Source organism: Molothrus ater, chromosome 6 (assembly GCF_012460135.2).
Source record: "Molothrus ater isolate BHLD 08-10-18 breed brown headed cowbird chromosome 6, BPBGC_Mater_1.1, whole genome shotgun sequence".
Lineage (NCBI taxonomy): Eukaryota > Metazoa > Chordata > Aves > Passeriformes > Icteridae > Molothrus > Molothrus ater.
This window is the reverse complement of record NC_050483.2, coordinates 47193808-47215056: the sequence shown is the minus strand read 5'-3', so window position 1 is coordinate 47215056 and position 21249 is coordinate 47193808. Positions and strand designations below refer to the sequence as shown.

The 21249-nt window shown below is 41.3% G+C and overlaps 1 protein-coding gene across 6 annotated transcripts in view; it reads right to left on the bottom strand.

The window, feature by feature from the left end:
• The window catches only part of UNC79 (unc-79 homolog, NALCN channel complex subunit), a 109412-nt gene extending 95091 nt beyond the window's left edge, over nt 1-14321 (bottom strand). For 5 of the 6 annotated variants that reach the window (XM_036383823.2, XM_036383825.2, XM_036383826.2 and 2 more), the window contains exons 1-3: nt 14216-14321; nt 8816-8936; nt 3002-3306 (exon numbers count right to left, since the gene is read on the bottom strand). In XM_036383823.2, coding sequence (XP_036239716.1) covers nt 3002-3306; nt 8816-8936; nt 14216-14237 — 448 coding nt within the window. In that variant the 5' untranslated portion in view covers nt 14238-14321. The remainder of the gene's footprint in view (nt 1-3001; nt 3307-8815; nt 8937-14215) is intronic. The other variant, XM_036383827.2, reaches the window with a different exon arrangement.
• Nucleotides 14322-21249: the final 6928 nt, after the last annotated feature.

Genomic DNA, 21249 nt, shown 5'->3' with positions numbered 1-21249 from the left:
TATCAGTCATAATAAAATAAGAATTTTATCTTAATTACCCTCAAGAGTTCTGCAAAATACCTCACATATATTGACTACAAGAAGTGTCATTGTATTTTTCAAACCACACGTGGTTAAACTACAGATTTTGATTTCCAGGGAAACCACTGAGGCTAAAAGCGGCCAGAGCTTAAAAGGATAGGAATATTTATCAAGATTTTCTATACTTATTCTAATAAAACATATTGTAACTCTTTGGAAAGGATACTTAATAACTGTGCAACACTTTAGATCCAAAGGGAAGGCACAGTTTATTGTGCATCTGGGCACTGTGGAATAATCTTTATACTCTCTCCCAAATGAGAAAGTGAGCTGGTGCCCATAACCCTCTGACAAAGGTTACAGCACTCAGTGAAGCCTGAGTATGAACCTGTTCGATGATCCAAACACATCAGAAGGCCTTTCTCCTGCATTGTTAGTTAATTTGTTAATTATTCCCTAGCCCTAAGTACATACACAGGCCTTCAGTCTCACCTGTACAACTGGTGTGAATTAAAACTATCTCTGTAAAGCACAGAGATCTCTAGCTGTAAACATCTTGGGTCACAGCAAAAATTAAAAGTGGCAGCCCATTTCAGTGGTTCTGGCCAGCCTTCTATGCAAGAGTCTAACCAGACCCTCAATGCTACAGAGTGCTCCTCCTGCAATACATATTCACCCTCCTGCAATACATATCCACCAGCTAAATACACTCTTGTGCAACCTGATCAGGCCAAAGCTCAGGACTGCCTCGCACAGCAGTTGTACTTACCCAAACAACACGGACTGTTCTGATAAAAAAATATGTATGTCTTTTAATCAATTACTAAGCTGAGGAAGAAATAAACAACAAGTTGTACTGCAAAATTTGATTCTCCGCACACAAAACCACACAAAACAGCAAGCCATCTCCCCTTGCCCCAGGCATGAGTCAACCAAATTATTCCTGGCACATATTTATCTAAAATGTTCTAAAAACCTGCAAGACAGTTCACTCCTTCTCCTGTCAATTCATCCTAATGCTTAATCATCCTTATCATATAAAAATATTTTTCATTAAAAAGAATTTCCATTGCTGCTATTTAATTGTGTAACTTCTTATCCTGATCAACTATAACCACTAATAGATTGGTTTAGTTTATTTCTCCTCACAGCAACCTTTACGTATTTTCATACAATAATCACATCTCCCTTCCATTTTTATCTAGCTAGATAAATCAAATGTTTTCTGGTTTTCTCTCACTGCTCACACTTCCTAGACCTCAAATCACTCTTGGTTTTTTTCCTGGACTCTTCACAAACAGTACATGTTTTTCTTGAAGCTAGATGGACAAATATGAAAATTTTACTCCAGCTGAGGCTTTACTAGGGCTGTTAGAATAATAAACATAACGCTTTGAGTGCCTCGTACGTAAAAAAAATGTTTACACATTGCTAGAATAATATTTATATGTTAGTGACTTATGGTCTTCTCTGATCCACTGTTAACACCCAGAGCTCTCTGCAGTATGGCTTCCAAGCTAGTATTGCCTCTATTTCCTTTAACTTCCCTCTTAAGCAGAATATTTTACATTTCTCCTGTGGAGACACTTCAAAACAGAATGCAACTTGCAACAATTAATATCTCTCACATAAAGCACATGCTAGCAACTATCTTGATAACACTTGTAAATCCAAATTCTATCAGCTAAGTAAAAATTTAAAATATTTAGTAACACTAGACCCAGCACTGAGCCCTGTAAGATTTCCCACAAGTATACTCCTCTAACTGCCAAGTCACTGGTAATTACTCCTAGAGTACTTTCCTTAATCAAGTAGGGATCATGTCCCAGGATTGCCTTTTGGTGTTAAATGGCATAGCAACAAAAATGTGACTAGGGACAGGAAAACCACACAAGGTGAGCCACTGTGTTGCCATAAAAAAATTATGTTTGCCCAATGTTATTTGTTCTTTACAGGTCTCCACTGATTGTTAATCATCACCACGTTATCTATTTAGGAAAAGGTATTTTGATAATTAACTCCACCATTTCTAAGAATTTAAGTCAACAAGTCTGTATCTTGCTATAGGCCCTGCTTTTGGGGCATCATACCATTTCCTCATGCAGCAGTCTTGGATTCAAACATTCTGCTGCCAGCTCAAAGGGAATTCTGCACTTAACAGAAACAGCTTTCCTCCTGAAGAATTTCAGCAGCATTATCAGATGGACAACCATCTTCCCATAGTGAACTATGTAAGTAATACATCATGATACCACAGTGGAAATTAGTATTGGCTAATACATAGGGAGAATACTGGGCTACTGAATCCCAGTATGGAAAAGCTAACAGATTAACAAGCCAGACAGATGCGGAGCAGAACTTAAGGAAAACAATACAAATATAACACAGTCACAAAAACCACTTGTAGCTAATTTAAAACATAAGACAATATTGTTTTTCTCTTAGTCAGACAGAGATGCTGCTATCTATTTTACCCAGGAGTATTTTTAAGCCATCTCAAAGCAAAATTACTGTAGTTTTTTCTGCAAATAGATATCTACTATATTCTGTGTAGAGATGGACCTTCACCAGAACACTCAATCTGTGCATTTCTTATAGGCCAGATACACATTTGCAAGCTCTTTGTGCATTTTTAAGAGACCCACCCCAAAAAGAAAGATTGAAGGCATCCCTGCAGATTCAAGTTAAAAATCTGGGTATTTTTACACCCATATGTGTAGTTTTTGTTACATACAATTGTATTTTAGTTACATACCACCAGCACATCACTAAAAATCAGACAACCTCAGAATTCAGACCCAAATCCACATTATGCAAAAAAACATCCTTTATTTGAGAAAGTCAAACAGAACACTTGGATATAAATGCATCCCAGGAGATTTGAAATCCAGATCCAGGTCAGTTTAGGCCCATCTCTTCTACTGGATATATGCACCACTCATGGATTCACAGCACTGGGATCATTCAAGGGCCTGCTTACCATGTTGCCCATGTTGTAGCAAGGGAACTAGATCCAGTAGTGTCACCAGTGTCACGTAAAGTCCTTGATAGTCCAAAGATGGGTAGTCTGATAACTGAGCATCACGACTTTGCTGGCCACGTTCAGATGGAGCATCTCGCAGGACGCTGTAAAGGAGGGAGCGAGTAACAGTAGGGTTGATGGAACTGACCTGTGGTCTTAGAGATGGGGTGAGTGGGAATGGCACAGGAAAAAGACACATGGTCATGGGCACTGTCAAATTGGAGGCATCTTGATTCTCCTTCTTCCCTGTGCGGGACAAAATGCTGTTGGGGGGACAAAGAAAAAAAAGAGACAACAAAGACACAAAGAACAGCACATTACATTGAAATGACACTATAAAACAAATAATAAAAGACCAGATACATCCCACATAAGATGCAATCACTACCAAAACCAGCATGTCTACAAATCTAGCAACCATTTACTTCCATGCTTCAAGATAAGAAAATTAAAAATTGACATCTAGGAAAAATTCATTGCATCTCATGTGTTATCTGGTTCATAAGGAGCAAAAATATAAAAATGCATGTTTCAGTGCCCTACCCATGTTTCACAGTTAAGAAAAATTCTAAGAATCAAAAGTGTTTAGCTGTGTCAAAATAGGCTGGTATTTTGCTCTGAGATTCTGAGGATTTTGAGAGATTTATTTTTTCCCCCCTATAATCTTTTGAGCCAACTGACTGAAAACATGCAAAATATAGGTGTGGCACTTGCAGAAACATGTTTTAGCAAAGAATAAACATGTGTGTTTGTTAAGATAGTCTTAAAAATCACATGTTTATTGCATTAAAATAATGTCCGTATGTATTTTATGATACTGTTTCATGACCACTCACTCAGTATCATTTGAGATAATGAAGTTTAAACAGGCACATGGATTTAGAAATAATATAATATTTCTAAAATGTTAACTAAACTACATTTGGAAAAGTCATAAAATAATATATAGTAGATGGTCTTTAGCATATGTTTGTGAGCTAATGATAATGGTTGTTTATGTGTGTTTTTAATTTTGCCCATGTTTAGGGAGGAAACAATTTGCTTTATGAATACAAACACTCCTTGGGTAAATAGTTACCTTCAAAAATCTAAGGGCTAAGCAAGCAAGACCAATTATGTAACTGCAGATCAGACAGTATGTTACCATACACTCCTGCTGTTACTTACGTTATTATTCAACATAACTCACTATAAACTAAAGGAGAGATAATTTCAAAAAATAAAAATAATTTAGTGGGAATCAAAATAGAGGCTATACGTCAACCAGCTTGTTATGTAGTTTTAAAAATGTTGCAAACATGGTTGTAAACATGGTAATCTAATTTATTTGAAAAATAAACCCCACTATTTTAAATAGAAATAAATTCTCACTTAAGCAGTGTTATATTTTAGTTATCAGCAATTATAGGGTTAGTTCATAATCTCCATATGTGCCTATAAAATATAATACACCTTTTAAATATATTAACCCACACACAATGCTTTTTTTTTTCCTTTTTAAGCACCTTTTTGCACCTCTCAGTCATTGGGATTTCCAAAAGCAGTTGCTGTTGGTTTAACTCTGTTCCCACAGTCAGTGTTAGACTTATAAAAGACAAGCCAATAGCACTAAGATTTCCACTGACTCATGTAGAGCAGAATTATATCAAGAGAGAGCACTTCTGGAAACCTCTCTTCTCTGTAACAGTACAGAAATCCCTTCCATATAATCACCTCAGCAAATCTTACCCCCCAGTTAATTCAGCAATTTACACAAGTAAGCCAAAATATCTTGCTAAGGTGCTTCTAAGAGAAGGTGTCATTCATTTGCCATATATAAAAAACACTTTTACAAAAACAATTATTTGCCAAGTGGCTACTATGACATGGCTACTTGGCTACTATCACATCACCCTTGCAGTCAGAGATGACAGACACAGTCTGTCTTATAAAATTACTTTTTTTTTCTTTTTTTTTATTGTGCCTCACATATTTGGCAGATGATTTTGGTTTCTGTTACCCAATGTCCAGTAAGAGAAACATGATCACTGTCATACTTTTATCAGAACATCACCTAAGATCTAGTATGACTTTAAAAATTATCAGAGTGCTGATTCCTTCTAATTTGCTTGATGTTCATTTGCCATATTTTATAGCTTATGTTTAGAGATATGAAGGTACTACACTGTATTCTTTTCTTGTCTACCAACAGATAATACCAATTATCCATCTCTTTACTTGCCAAAACATCACTCCATGTGCACTTATTTCCAGAAAGGATATTAATCCTTTCTTTTTACACTGAGCTGCAGGCCCATCTCTGGATTAGATGCCAAAGCACACTTATTTTATCTTGATCAGGGCATCCTTTAGTTTAACAGCAATAACACTAGATCTCAATTCCGGATGGAACCACACCAAATTTATTAAAAAACAAATTTAAAAAACCCCAAAATTTTATGTCCAGGCTCTTGCCTGACCTATGTTTTCAAAAGGCAATAAACAGAGGAGTCAAAATTGAAAATCTAGGAGGTCCCTAAGGACCAAGATACAACAGCAATTTGCTTCTGGTTCAATTCAAACCAAGTACTGAGAATTTGGAATATCTGCAAATCACAACTCCATACTGAACTTACTCCATACTGAACTTGCTCTGCAATAAGGGGCAGAGCTACCAAGGCTTGTTTCAAGATGTGTATATCTTTGCTGCAAATCTATGCCACAATTACTGCCCTCTTGGACAAGTTTCCTAAAATGCCTACAAGTGAATTACATCTCACCAAGGCAGCACCATGACCATTAATTAGCCACCATGGCATTTATAACTATGCCTCACAGAAAGTATTTTCCTTAGAAATACATATGGAGAATTTTCTTCAGGAAAATGTGAAAGAACAAGCTTTTCTGCAGGATGTTTATTAAGCCTTAGATCATTCCTCAAATGAGGGAGAAATCACTGAAAATGAGTAGGGCATGAAACAAATTCATGCTGTAATGTAAAGAAATGCTTTTCCCAAAGAGAAAACTAAAGAAGAATTAAATGAATCAATGTGCTATGCATTGTGTATGGTGATTTTATGTGATGTTTGTTATAGAAATAAGGAGGTTTTTTTTCAGTCATTCCACATCTGTTCCCCCCACCCCTGAGCTTGTAATTTATGGAGGTTGCATACAGAGCAAAGAGCAAATTAATCTCTTGTGCAATCCATCTTTAGCCAGCAAAATGACAGCACATATGAATGTGATTCAAAACAGTGGGCACAGCCCACTGAAAAGAACACAGTCAGCGTGTCCATAACAGGGAAGGGTAGAAGAGTAATAAACAGTAAAATCTGCTTCTGTAAAACCCAATCATTATGTGGAATTTCTCTGACTATTCCTTCATTATGTCTATGACTATACATGTTCACCAAGAATTGTTTGTTCCTAACAGCACAAATTCATTGCACATGCTCTGTGTTAAGCCAGAAAGATTATTCTCCACCATGTACTTCTAGTACTGATGTTAAACCTTGTACAATGGAGTCTCAGTGTAGGAGGCAGAAAAGAGACTCAGCATGCAAAATATTCAAATAAATTTTTGAACACGCTCTTCAGAAAGGTTTTTAACCAGTCTGTTTAGTTTTAGGGTAAATCTTCCAGAGATCTGCACACAGTGGGTGGGAGTTTCCTTCTTTCCATCTGCCACACTAAATACAGGGTGTGTTGTTTTGCTTTTTTATCCATCTTCTTTCTTAGTATCAGCAAGTGTATAAACTTACACTGGTTCAACCATAGCACTCAGCCTTTGACCCACAGTTCAAACTCCCCAGTTACAGGGGTTTAGAATGTGAATTTGACCTTGCCTGAGTATCAGAACCCAGACCACTTAAATTTAGATCCAAGCCCTGACATTAATTTCTCATACCCTTTTAGTTCTGGGGCTAATCAGATCCCAGATCATGAAGGACAAAGCCATTTGTGTATCAGATATGAGTATCACTTCTGCCTATGGGGTTCAGCATCATCAACAAAAGGATTTTGGTTCAGTCCCATTTTGAATATGAAATAAAACAAATGGAGTTGCTAAACTGTGCAATTGCTGCCCTGATTTCTGATCTGCTCTCATAGTTGCTAAGTACAAAGCTTTTTCAGTAAGCCCAGGAACATCACTGCTCCAGGAGTGTGAAGAATTTATCAACAGGACAGGTCAGCTGTACATTATACAAGAAGACCACAGAGTGGTAGAAAGATGCTTTCTTTAAGCAGATCATTCTAAACCTATCCTGACCCAGTGAACTTCTGACCAAAAAGAAACATATCTCATTATAGCACTTGGTAGTTACAGCTAAAAGAGAAAATGTTCAGAATCAAGTCCAACTTTCTAGCTTTAACAGCTTAAAGACTCAAAGTGTTTAAGCAAAAGCTGTCTTATCATAAATAATCTTACTTAAATGCAATTTAAGTGTGTGTGTGTTCCCACATAACAGCCTGATGTGGGAACAGAGATACATTACAGAATTATCTTTTGTGACTCTTTGAACATTTTTTCCCACTGCTCAATACAATGAAACTAAATTTAATTTATTAACCTTCAAAAAAAGTCCTACTGGGTGCTGTAAATTTCCTCAACAGTCTAAATGAGAAGGGAAACAAACAGTTTTGCGCTTGAAATTTCAAAAGTAAACAGGAGGTTTCAAGTTTGCTGTGAACAGACATTCTACTAAAAATTATTTCTGTCTATGTGTCTCTCCTTTTAAACAGGGTCAAGAAAATTTTCATGTTTCACAGGCTCTTTAAATGTTAGAATGAACTGTTGTCATTCTCTCAAGTTTAAATTCTTGCTTCTCAATTTGTATACATCATAGGAGTATATGTACAAATATATGGGTAAATTGTATTCTGTTAATGTTTCCTCCTCAAATAAGGCAATTAGCTTTATTTCCAAACTACCCTTTGACAGCAGGGACAATCTTTCCAGGTATAAATCAGGAAGCTATGCATAGAAATGCAATTTGAACTGCATTTTTCTGGATGTGAAAACTAGTGCCAGCCAAAACCAGCAGATAAAAATCCCCTATTCATGGTCAACAGCCATTTTAAAAACAATTTGGAAATATGAATCCACTAGGCAGCACTGTGGAATGTACATTATTCCTAATAAAGTCTCACTTTTTTTTCCTATTATTTTTTTTAGAAGACAAGAATAGTATTTCCTATTTATAATGTCTTCTCTATTCATGTGGTATTTAGCACTATATATTATTACTAAACATTAGACTACATCAAAAATGTTGGATCAGAACAATCCTGATGTGTTGTTACCATCCTAATCCAGATCTGCACACAAACTTTGTGTCTGCTCCTGCTGTTCTAAGGGACTGAACCAGAACCCAGAAGAGCTGAACACAGTGAGAAGCTAGTTCTGCTTGCTCCTCTGGCTCCACTCTGGGATTCTGAGGCACCAGGACTGTCAAGGAGGCCGTGATTATACACATCTAAAACTCGACAGGTCACAAACTCCTTTCTTCACAAGTTCAGCATGTTTGTGCGTTCAGCTAAGTGTTAGGACCAAGCAAATGCATAATCAACCAAGTTTATTCTAGAATCAGCCACTCAGTAAGGGGGCTTAACTGGGCAAATTGGGCAACAGCCACTGAAGAGATTTGTTCATACCATGTTTTTCTTAAATTGTGCTCTGACTCTTTTTGGCTGACCATTGACCCATTAAATCGGGCAACCAATTCAAAGCCAATTGATATTCCCTACAATTCTTTAGCTCTTTTTTCTTCAAGAGCATTAGTCAGAACTTACCTCAATAACGTCTGAGAAAAGTATTTCAGAGTATTTGCAATGTCAGTTCCAGAGGGCACAGGGTAAATGTTGTGGAGAACCCGGTTGTGGTATTCTTGAAGGTAACGGATTTTGGAAGCAACTACATAAAAGACAAAAAGACAAACACAAAAACTTTCATTTAGGCTTTCTGCAGACTTTGACAGAGTCATGTCTGTTTCTTCCATATTTTTTTTAAGTATTAAACTCAAAAAAATCTCTCTGTTCCTTCTGTTCTGACTGAATAAATTGTAAAAGACTGAATAAATTGTAAAATTCACATGGAAGTGAATTTCTGTATCTGTATTAGGTAAACTTACTGTTAGCAAATTAAAAAATATATATTGCCACTCTGCACTTCTTCCATGTCTCCAAGCATCTCAAGAGTCATTTATAATGAATGAGTCATTGGATCACAGGAGGTTCATGTGAGACAGATAAGTATTTCTACAGCCAAAGCAGAGATATAAGCTAAGACAGAAAGACCTTAGGTGATTTACTGGGCCATACATTTACTTTATGCAATGAACTAAAGATATGAAAAGACTGAAGTTTCTGCTGTTTATTTGTCTTAGGAAGTGTGATCAAGCAGATAAGGGGATTTCAAAGAGCAGTAGCAGGTGTACACCTCCACTGAAACCAATTTTTGTTGTATTACAAGTAACAGTGGGTTTATTTTCTAATAGGAATCCTTGTTCAGGTTTGGGAAAAAAAGGTTATTACCCCTCCTAGTTGCACTGCCTTACATTGCCTATACAGCACAAGCAGTCTCATGTAGGGACACCTACAGACACACAACTCTTCCTGCTCCACTCAGATGAACCAACTCTGCTGAGAGAGAGTGCACTGGCTGGGACAGAGGGCTGCTCAGCTATGCTGCACTGCAGACACAGCCTCATGAAAGCACAGCTGCCTGGGAACCCTTCGTCCTGTTAAAAGCGCACCAAGACTGTAACAGGCACTTAAAAGGGGAGATGCTTCTGACTTCTTTCAGCCCTTAAAACATATGGATTATAACAGCCTGTCACTAGACCAAGATATATCTTGCTCCCCTACAGGGTTCCTTCAGTGTGGAAGATAAATCATGCTTCCTAAACAAGTAATCAGTCAATACTTGGTTTTATTCTCATGGTCAAATGGCTTTTATTAAGGAATGAATACCATTAAGTCCACCACTGAACAGAAAGGCAGTAACTACCTGGGAGACATTGCTATGCCTCTCACTGCTGAGTTAGAAAATTCATTAACTGTTCAGCTGATTTTTTCCTGTGACACTGGCAAATTGAATGAGAATGGGTGATATTGTATCCATATTGCAGAAAAAGACTGATGGACAGGCACCAAAAGCAAAGTGTCTGCAAATATTGTTGGAGGCTCAGCTGGAGATACTGAGAGCCCTTTTGCCAGTATAGGGAACAGTACACACTGGACTTTCACATCCAGAAAATAAAAGATTCCTTGAATGGTCAGCCACACTACAAATGAGGTTTGACAATTTCAAGTCAATTATCCATAAAATGAGGAACACTCAAATAATCATCAAATAAAGAAAACTGTTTTCTTGAATGCATGACAAGAAATCCAATCTTGCAGCACCCAAGGTCATTCTTTAACTCATTTCCTGCTGTAAGGAGGGCATTCCTCAGTTCCTGCAGCGAGTGAAGCTTCTACAGACAAAAGTCTCCCTCATGATACTACCTGATTCATCACAAGGAGAAAGCCCATCATGTGACTGAAGGGCTGGGGTCTATGTGAAACCAGCAAGCAAAAAATGCAACCACAGACACTGCCATAATGCATATGCAAAAGCAACACATAAAAATGCATAAGCATCTTTAATTATATTTCCTCATCTTTAAGTCTTTTACTTCATAATTAATGAATAACTAAAAGCAATCACGACTTTTCCCCCTCTCCCTCAGTCAACTGAAAACAGGATTTTGTCACACAGACTCAGATTGCCACCACATAGACCTGTGGCACACGACCTGTGCTCTGCAGGAGCTTATCCTGTGTGAGAGCAGCCATAACTGCTTCCTGACAGCCCCCAAACCACTGGGCTGGGAACATCTGGGCAGGATGTGCTTCACTCCACATTACAGAGGCTGACTTGAGCAGTGCAAGGCTGTTTTCCCCTTCTCATCTCACACCTCATTCTTTCTGCCCACTAATCTCAGTTTTAGTCCCAGATTTGCAGGCCATCTCATCAGACTATTTAAAAGGTAGACATTTATTTTAACTGTCATAAAACCAATCTAGTTCAGTTTCTAGATTAAGAAAGCAATGACTTCATAAATGTATTTTGTGATGTTACTTTCTCTGGTTGGGGGAAAAATAAAGTATGAAACCAAGTATGCTTGTAAAGGACACAGACTGAGCAAGGCAGTACCCAGCTAAGAACAATGCACAGCAAGGTGCACAGATTACTGTGGCTGCCATGGTTTGCTGTCAGATATCTGTAAATTAAATGGACTAACAAAATGCCAAAGATTATTACAGAATTCAGATCTAGATGTATTTCAGAGAGCTGTGTGCTCCCTACAGTTACTAACTTTCAATAAAGGGCATAGGGTATCTAGAATCACTTAGAACAGCTTTTTTATTATTAAAGATGGAAATCCATTCATTTTTATTGATTGGCATTGTTGTGCAATTGTATCAGGCCAAATATCAAAAGAGAAAACTTATTTATAAAGCCTAAATATAAACATTAGCTTTAGGCTACAGATTTCAGCCTCACTTCCCAGTTCTGTTTCCCAAAACTCTGTCCATTTCAGCACAGCCTCACAGAATACAAAGAAACTTCTAAAGGAAAGCCCCAGAGCAAAAACTTTGCCAGCTTTCAAGCTACAGCAAGTGCATGAATGACCCAACTTTCTGGGTTTCTGAGTACCCCAAGACACACTTCAAAAAGTGGTGTCACCCTGTGGAAGCACTTGGGCACTCTCATAGGGTCATCACAAAAAACAAATAGGTTTCTCTCCAGCATCTACACAGACTTCCCTAAACTCCTCAGCCCCTGTGTCAGCACTGACTGAACCGAGAGTGAAACCATTTGGAGTCCTCAAAGATGGCCTTGCTTGCTCCACTGTCCTGGAGGGGAACAGAGCAGGCATCAGGCATTCCCAGGACATTACTTGCCACAACTAAACACCACTTACTGCTTTTTGAGGGGATAAACAATTCATTTTCTTTGACTACAACAGAACACCTTAGGCATGCTGCAAAGAGTCCAATGATCAAACTCACTGTTGATATATCTGGTAGGCAATACATGATGTGTGTGGTCACAAAAAAGAGCAGCTTCTCCAGTCAACCTCCAGACTGGCACCATTTTACCTGTTGTTCATAGAACCTGCTCAAGAGCTGTGGGATTCATGTTTAGACCAGCATATCTTCTGTTCCAACCAGTGATTCCTCAGTTGCAGTGTTTCACTGATGTTCCTGGTAAACTGAGATTCATTATGACTTGGAACTTGAGTCCTTCCCAAGACATTCTGGTTCTTGCCTGTCACTCACTGAGGGCAGAAGCAACAACAGCGACAGCTGGGGTTTGAAAGTTTGACTGGTAGTGATGTATGCACACCAACAGATCCTTGTCAGAGTCCATTACTCAAAAATTGCTGGTGAGGGAATCTTGAAGTTATATAGAGACAAAGACATTTGGTAATGCCATAAGAACTAGTCAGGGAAGCAGCCTTGGTAAAAAAAATACATTCAGCAGGTTAGAATGCACAGGATATGTCCATTAACCAAATACTCTTCCTGGAGTGTCATGAAAAGGAACATTAGAAGGCAGAAAGATCTGAAATTTGGACCGTAAGTAATTCTTGAAATAGAGAGCAACAGGGACATGGCAGGCCTGGATGCAGTGTCTTGAAAAGTACAAAGGGATGAAAAGAAAAGAACAGCCAAGGATAAAATATGTAAGAGGAGCTCAAACAGAGCAGACCAAAAGCCTTAGGAACAGAGGAAGAGAGAAGACAGAACAGAAAAGGAAAAAAATGCCATAGCCGGTGCTAGGACAAAAAGTAGCACAAATTCTTCCACATGACAGTGTGAAGGAAGTGTAATTAATGTATAAGTATCACAGGAAAGAAGGAACAATTACAAAACTCAGGTGCAAGGTGGGGAAGGCAGCAACAACAGAAGGGTACAGATCCAAATATTGCACAATTCAGGGCTTCTGCACAATCCGAATATTGTGTCTCTAATTATGAGGCTAGAACTGCATCTTTACAGCAATAAATTAACATCTGCATAATATTTTTAAAGCAAGCTCATTCATCACCATAAATAAGCAGTAAACCCTAATAGAAAAAAATACAGTTATTCTTTTTGTTAGATGGGTTCAGCATAGGCATATATAAACACAAGGATCCTTCTCAGTGACCTGGAGGAAGAAGAGAGCAAGTCTCAGCATGCAAAGTGTCAAATCACATCACGTCATTGTGACAAACATCAATCCAACCTCCTGGTCACAGACTGCCTGTTCATAACCATGACACTGTATCAGGCAAGAAAGTAGCTTTGACATGGGTGACAAGCTCAAGTACCCCAATATTTTCAGCATCACATCAGGGCTCTTGCAGACACACCAGGTGTCACGAGCAACAACAGTGGGGAGCACTTCCACAGCCCAGATGCAGGTACCAACCACCATGTCATCTACTCCTGCTCTGATCAGCTCTAGCCAACATGGTGGTTACAGCAGCCGTGACCAGGCAGAGGCAGGCTGGCCGCGGGCAGGGGATGCCAGCACCTGGGGGATCCTGCTGGGCGCGGGCACTGTGGCAAGCGGCCTGTAGGCAACACACAAACCCCCAGCCGACATTCACCCGGTGGAAGGTGAGCGGCCCGGGCAAGAAGGGCAGCACGGCTCTTCTCGCTCCATCTCACTGCAAGACCACCTGCAGAGTGGCAAGGCGTGCGTCACCTCTGCTCTCGCAGGTGGCTGCATCCTTCGGGACGGCAGCGCCGGCACACGGGGCAGGCTGGACCGCTCCCGCCGTGGGGCGGGGGGCGAAGCCGGCGGCCTCAATTCCAACTGTCCCCCCCGATCCCGCATTTTCCCGTCGGCTCCCCGGCGCTGCCTTCGCCGCCCCGAGCTGGCCGCCCGAACAGCGAGGAGCTCCGGGGGCTGCGGCCACCAGCACCGGCTCCGACAGAAAGAGCCAGAACGCCGGCAGCCCCCTCCCCCTGCACCGCCCGCCGGCGGCCGCCGCAGACCGCGGCAGGAAGAGCCCGGGCAGCGCTGCCCCGCCGGGGCGGCGGGCGGGCGGCGGCAGCGGCGGGGTAGCGCCATCGGCGGGACGGCGCCCCCGGCCCCGCTCCCCTCCCCTCGGACAGACCCCGGCCCGGCGCCCGCCCGGCCCCACTCACACTGCTCCGCCTTGGTGGACATGCTGCCGCCCCGCTCTGTCCCTGGGCGCCGCGGAGCGCCGGCCCCCGGCCGCGATGGAGCTGCCGGTGCCCGTGCCGGTGCCGCTGCCGGTGCCGCAGGGCTGCGGGCCGGGGAGCGGCGGGCGGGCGGGACCGGGCGGGAGCGCGCTTAAAGGGGCAGCGCGCCTGGCGGCCGCGGCAAACAGCATCCTCAGGGGGGACGGCGTGGGAGACGGGACGGGGAACGGGGGACTTGGGATGCGATGGGGAGAGGGAGACCGGCTGGACCCGGGGCTGTCCCGGGGCACCTGCCCAGCGGGACTGTGGCCCCGCCGAGCTTGTCACAACGCCGAGCTGGGAGCTGCCGAGCCGGAAGACCTTGCTAAGCTCCGGCGGTGCCCCCGGGGCCGCCAGGGTGGCCGGGGCTGCGGAGGGGCTGGCGGTGCCCTCGGGGCTGCGGTGGGGCTGGCGGTGAGCGAGGACAGCGGCGGTGGCACTGCCGGGAGCTGTGCTGTGCATCCGTGTGATCTCTGACATGGAACAGCACCGTTGTTGTTCCCTTGCGTACTTCTCCCCTCGGCCCCCGGGCTCCAGCTGCACCCAGGCGGGCGGGCGGGCTCTGGGCCAGGTGCCTCTGGGCCAGGTGCCTCTGGGCCGGCTCTCCCCACCTGGTCCCACCGTGCACCGAGCGCCTCGGGACCGCCAAGCGCTTCCCGAGGAGCCAAGGGCTGCGCTCAGCCCGACTGCGCCCCCTCCATCAGCAGATCCCAGCCATGGTGACTGCCCCAGGACGACGGTGAGATGAAAAGATCTTTGTCCAGTTGTGGTGGGAGTGTACAGTAATAACAATAAAACTCATTTGCTCCAAGAGAAATTATTTCACTGCTGTGCGTCCTGTCAGCTTCCCCAGCGTCCTGACCTGACCTTACGTGTCAGAAATTAAAGGTGAGCTATGAGTTTCTTCTCTGAAACTTTCTATACCAGTTTTTCAGATCCTCCCACCTCTGAAAAAGCTATGTGGAAGCAGCAGTATTTCATCAGCCAGGGTATGGGAGTCTTGAGAATTGTGCTGTGGAGGTGGAGGAAAATAGGTATGTTTTGTTATTCATCACACAAGGCAGTGCCTCCAAATTACTGCTGCCCTGATTTGGGAAAATGCACATTCAGTGCCATGAACCACAATGAAGGGGCAGATGCTGTTCATTGGCATTTAACTGGTTTGCTTTTTTCCTGAAAGAAATTTTCTAAAAATACTGCATGGGCAATATTCTTCAGCACCACTTAATCAGGTACAAAACAGAGCTCTTACTGAAGGCCATAATTCTTTCCACACTCCCTGCTGCTTGTGAGCCCCAAAGACAGCTTGAGAGAAGCCAACTTATACCACTGTTTTCTCTTTCACATTCAAATATTTGAGAGTAAATATTTAATTTTTTTCTTTTATTAGAAGCTTTATTTAGTGAAGAGAGTTATTTAATGAAGTTATTTAGAGAGTTATTTAGACCAGAGAGCTCATGTGGTGCTACAAACCTGCTTCCCCCAGCTCTATGTCTCACGACATGGAGTGATGAATATACAGACAAATGGCTTTCAGACTTCATTGAAATAAGATATTGAAGACAGGTTTCATCTTTGAATTTCTGTCTGTTGATGCAACAAATCAATCTGAACTGCTTTATTGCTCATTACAATAGGGAACTCTCTGCACTGAGGGGAACTGAGCTTCCATAAGTATCTTTAAATTATACCAAGCGTTCATGTACCAGAGTGGTGAGCTTATTAAAAACACTCAGGTTGATAAAGCAGGAGTACACTGAGAAAATATTAATTCCATTTCTCATGTAAAATTTCTTCTTTGGTTTAAGTGTCTGAAAATGGCAGCTATGCCTTCATTTACTGAACAAGGTCCTACATAGTACAGCATGTAGTTCAGGTACATGGTAAACAATTTATTGCTTATGAGTCCTTCTGCATTGTCTAAACAATGTCTAAGCCCTAAATAAATCCTATAGAAGTAGTCTGTTGTTGAGTCAAACAATTTAATACTTGCCTAGCTTGTTAATTCAAGTATAGAGACTCACACTTTATATTGTGAACAAACGTCATTAAGGAGCAACTATAGAAACTTGGCACTCTGGGAATTAATTTCTCAAGTGTCTGGGCTAAACCAAAGTCATGGTTTCTCAGCAAGATCCTCATGAATATGCCAAACAAAATGGGTACAGTGCTCCACTGGAAACCATTTTAAGCAGCTAAGGTTTATGTCTATATGGTTTTTGCCTCTGCACACCCTCAGTTAAGAGAACACATAAAAGCTGCAGGCATCTTAAAGCCCACAAATCATTAATGAAAGAATATATTTTTAACATTAAATGAATGGGGAGTGGAAAATTTACATACCAACTGATGAAAACTGAAAGAATAAATGCTATTTTCTGGGTTCATGAACAGAAATTTCACAGAATCGTGGAATCTTTGATGTTGGAAAGATTGTCTAGAGAGCTTGCCTATTCCAATTTCCCTGCTCAAAGCAAGGTCAGCTAGAGCAAATTGCTGAGAGCCATGTCCAGCCAGGTTTCAAATATTTGACTCCCCAACTTCTCTAAGCAACTTGTTCAAAAGGTTTGACCATCCTCACAGTAGAAAGCTTTTTCTTCTGTTTAAGTGGAAATTCTTGTATTTCAGTTTGTGCCAATTGCCTGTGGTCCTGTCACTGAGCTCCACTGAGAAAAGTGTGGTTCCATCTTCTTGGTCCCTCTCCCAAGGTATCTGTACACACTGACAAGACCCACTCCCCACACCAAACCTTTTGACTTTGGTGCTAAGCAGTCCCAGTTCTCTCAGCATCCTTTTATATGACAGGTGCTCCCGTCTCTTCATCACTTAGCCCTCCCCTCAACTAACTCCAGTATATTCATGTCTTTCTTGTACTGGTAAGTCCAGAACCAGACCCAGAACTCCAGTCAGGTCTAACCAGTGCCAAGTAGAGCAGTATAAACACCTCCCTTGACCTGCAGCCCAGGATCCTGTTGGCCTTCTTGCCAGGCAGGCTCATTGCTGGCTCACAGTCAGCTTGGTGTCTACCAGGACCCCCATGTCACTCTTTGCAGAGCTGCTTTTCAGCTGCTCAGCCCCAGTCTGTACTGCTGCTTAGTTATTCCCTCTGATGTGCATGACTTGGATTTTCACCTGTGGAGCTTCATGAGACTCCTGTTGGCCCACATCTCCAAGCTCTCAAGACACACTTGAATGGCACCAGAACCTTCAGCTGCTGGTGTACCAGGTGCTTCTCCCAGTTTTGCACCATCTGCAGAGGGTGTCCCATCATCTGGGTCATGGGCAGAGACAAGAACCAGCACTGGCCCAGAGCAGCACTGGTTTCCAGCTGCATTTTTTGCCCCTGAGCACAGCCCTCTGAGCCTGGCAGTTTGTTCGGCCACTTTTCAATTCGTATCATTGACAACTTGCCTAGTCCATATTTCATTACTTTTTCTTTGCTGATGTAATGGGGAAGCATTGACGAAAGTCTTGCTGAAGATAAACTTTCTCTGCTTTCTCCTCCTACACTGAGTTAGTAATTTTGTTGCAGAAGGCTATCAAGTCGGTCAGGCATGGTTTTCCCTTTGCAAATGCACACTGACTACTTCAAATAACCTTCCTGTCCTTAATGTATTTGGAACTGCTTTACAGGATTATTTGCTCCATCATTTTCCCATGGATCAAGGTGAAGATAAATGACCTATAATTTCCCAGATACTCCTGCTTGTCCTTCTTGAAAATAGAAGTGACTCTTGCTTTCTTCTATTTCTCAGGACTCTCCAAGTTGCTTTGACCTTTTTAAAAGATAATAAAAATGAGTCTCACAGTGTCATTGGCCAACTCCCTCAGCACTTGTGAGTGCATCCTATCATGTCCCATGGACTTGTGTATGTCTGGTTGTTTTGAAATATGGCTTTTGCAGGATAAGGTAGATAAGGTGGAAGAGATTTGGAGCATATTGTTTCTGTGAATTGTGCTGCCTTTTAATTAATTTTTGCCCACCTAAGAGTGTGTATTGTAGTTACAACATAATTCAGGCATAAATCAATTCTCTGTAAGGAGAAAGAAGTAATCAAGAGCAGAAGTCACTATTTATGTGACTATTGTCATTTTGAATTACATTTTCAAGTATTCAGCTCCAAAAAGACACAAAATCTTCTGTTGTTCCTTTTTTAAAAAATCTCCATGCATTAACAAATCTACTTTTAGAAAGGTAATCCTTTCTGAAAAATACAAATCCTAAGCCTTCCTACCTTGAATCGCTACAGAAAATTTAATAAACTGTTCATAAATTGAAGTGAATTGATGCATGTATAAAAATAAATCATTCTATCAGTTTACACAGATATATAGCTGCACATCTCTATCCAGACATATTCACTGTTACCAACACTTCAAACATTCTCATGGTGTTTTCCTTAAAGGCTCAGCTTCCTGAGTCATGTAATTACATGGGTCTCTATTTGCATTTTAAATAAAAACTAGTCCTTGCCTGACATAGTCAAATACTCCAATGCAATATAAAGAATGTTTGAAACAAATGAGGATTTCAATGCCTGAATGAGAGGCAAGGACCTAAGTTTTATCAAAACACAAAACAAAAACAGCTAACATCCAATTTCATTTCTTTTAAGCCAATACCTCAATTTTTTTAAACTTTTGGCAGGAAATTACCAATAACTGCATTGTGATGGGAATATTAAAAACTGCAGTAGAGGTGGGGACAAGTTTGAAATGTCTCAAATTTTTCCTTAACTCTCTACAAGCCTATCTGAGTTGAAGGCTGTGGCATGGAGGGAGCCAAGGGTAATTGCAATAAGAAAAACCAAACACAGAGTGAATCGAAGCAGGAGGACACAGGGTTCTCTGCCTCTCAGCATTTTTCAATCTACATGGTGCTTTCTGAATACTTACAAGGCAAAACTAATGCCAAAGAAAGGGTCTTGGTATGGAACTGGAGCCCCTGAACAGCTCCTGCATAGGGACCAACCTCCTCCCTGTCAGATTCAAACAGCAGATGGAGTCCCTCAGGCTCAGATGAGTGTATTTCACAGCAATAGTTATATCATATTAAATTAAATTTGTCTCTAAATCTTTGCTCTATGTAAGAATTAATCCTCATGAATGATTGTAAAATATATAATCGCTTGAGGAAAAAGTCTATCTGGGATTAAACTGAACAGTTAGGCTTAACTCAGGCTACAGCAGGTATCCTGGAGCAGTTCCTTGGGGCTCTGACACCTGGGTCAACCAGCATAAGCCAAGAGACAGCGAGCAGGGAAAGCACTTTGTCTTGCACACAGAAAATCATGTCTGCACAAAAGTAACACAATATTACTGGCAGCTTGTATACTCTTGTGCAGGGAAATAATTTCTTCTGAGGTGAAGATATCCAATTTTAGCCTCTGTGCTGAGACTTATAAATGCAAGGAAAGCTTCCTTTGGTGGTACTATCACACAGCACTATGTACAGAAAAAAATATCAACCCAACCTTCCTCCTGTGAGAGGGCAGGAAAGTAACTATTCTGAGAAGGAAGGTGTAGAGTAGACATTTGGGTAGGGTAGAGAATTAGAATAGAATAGAGAACAAGTTGGCAGTAATGGCAGAAGTGATCATAATGTGACCAGAAGCTTGGCTGAAGCCACCGACCCATATCAGTTATGCCATCTGGCATGTGACAAATTCATTTCAGTCATCACTGACTGGGGCTGCTTTAAAGTGAGAGATGGAGCAGTAAAGGGCTCTGGGTCTCATTGCTAGCTAGTACTGTGTTTCCAACAGAGTAGCCAGATTGTAATGTTGATATTTGTTCTTTCTTTCCCCAATTTAGAATAATTAAGATCTCGGGGAAACGAAATGTCGTTAAGAAATACTGTGGTTATTTTATTGTACTGACAAAACTGTAATTTTCCTCTTATTCTGATAATTACGTCAACTAAGTCTGTGGATGTTTGCTTTATTATTACATTTGTCAGCATCTGTCACTGTAAAATCTCTGATAAATGCCCTCAATTTCTCTTCTAGAGTAATGTCATTAGCCTTTAAGTGAGCAAAATACTTAATTTGTTGCTATAGCAGTGGAGTTTGAGAAATACATGGTGACCTGCATAAAGAATTAGCACAAATTTGATAAGCATGCACTACGACTATTATAAAACCAGAGAATGGATATACTGCTCTAAGAGGCACAGTCTTTGTGACAACTGACACACCAAGTTTGTGGAAATTAGCACCACTCTGGCTGAATTATATCTCCCCTGCAAACAGCTGGGGTTTTTTCTTATCTTTTATATCAGATTTGTGCAGAATTGACTATACCACCTACCTACATGGCTAAAATAAAAGCACATTGTAGTGGTAGTAATGCTTTAGGAATCAGAATGACAAGTGTCAAAATATTGCCTTCTTAATCCTATCATAGCATCCTGGCCCAAAGGCAAAGAAATGAACAGAGAAATCAAGAAAACCAGATACTTACTTTGCTTTAGTATTTCTACACTCAAGTAAAATCATTTGTAAGATGTCTCTGCTGGGAAAAAACAGTTACAGAGAGCAAAAGGTGTGAGGCTTTCCACAAGGAAGGGAGGAGAAAGCATGTGACACTCAACACAGCTGACATCCTTGGTGTTTTACCACACCTATACCAAGTTTGTGACCCAGGTGAAGACCCTGGCTCAGTAACAACTAAAGCTGACTGACCTTGCTCCTGATTTGAAGGCTGCCTCCCTAGAAGCCAGTGAGCTGTCTGGTCTCTCCTCCAGCATTGGTTTGCTGTAGGAGCAGCCTAAGATGAAACAAAAGCTGGACTATCAGAGACAGGAACCTTGGTGGAAACAGAAAGTGAACTAAATTGATAGAACTGGGACACTCCTGAAGCAGCCTGCAGGAAAGCTGCTGCACTTCACATGGGAATGTATTTTTTTCATCGGCAGATCCTTACAAATTGTCCTATCTATTGAAAATTCAGGCTTCCTGACAATTGCATAATATTCC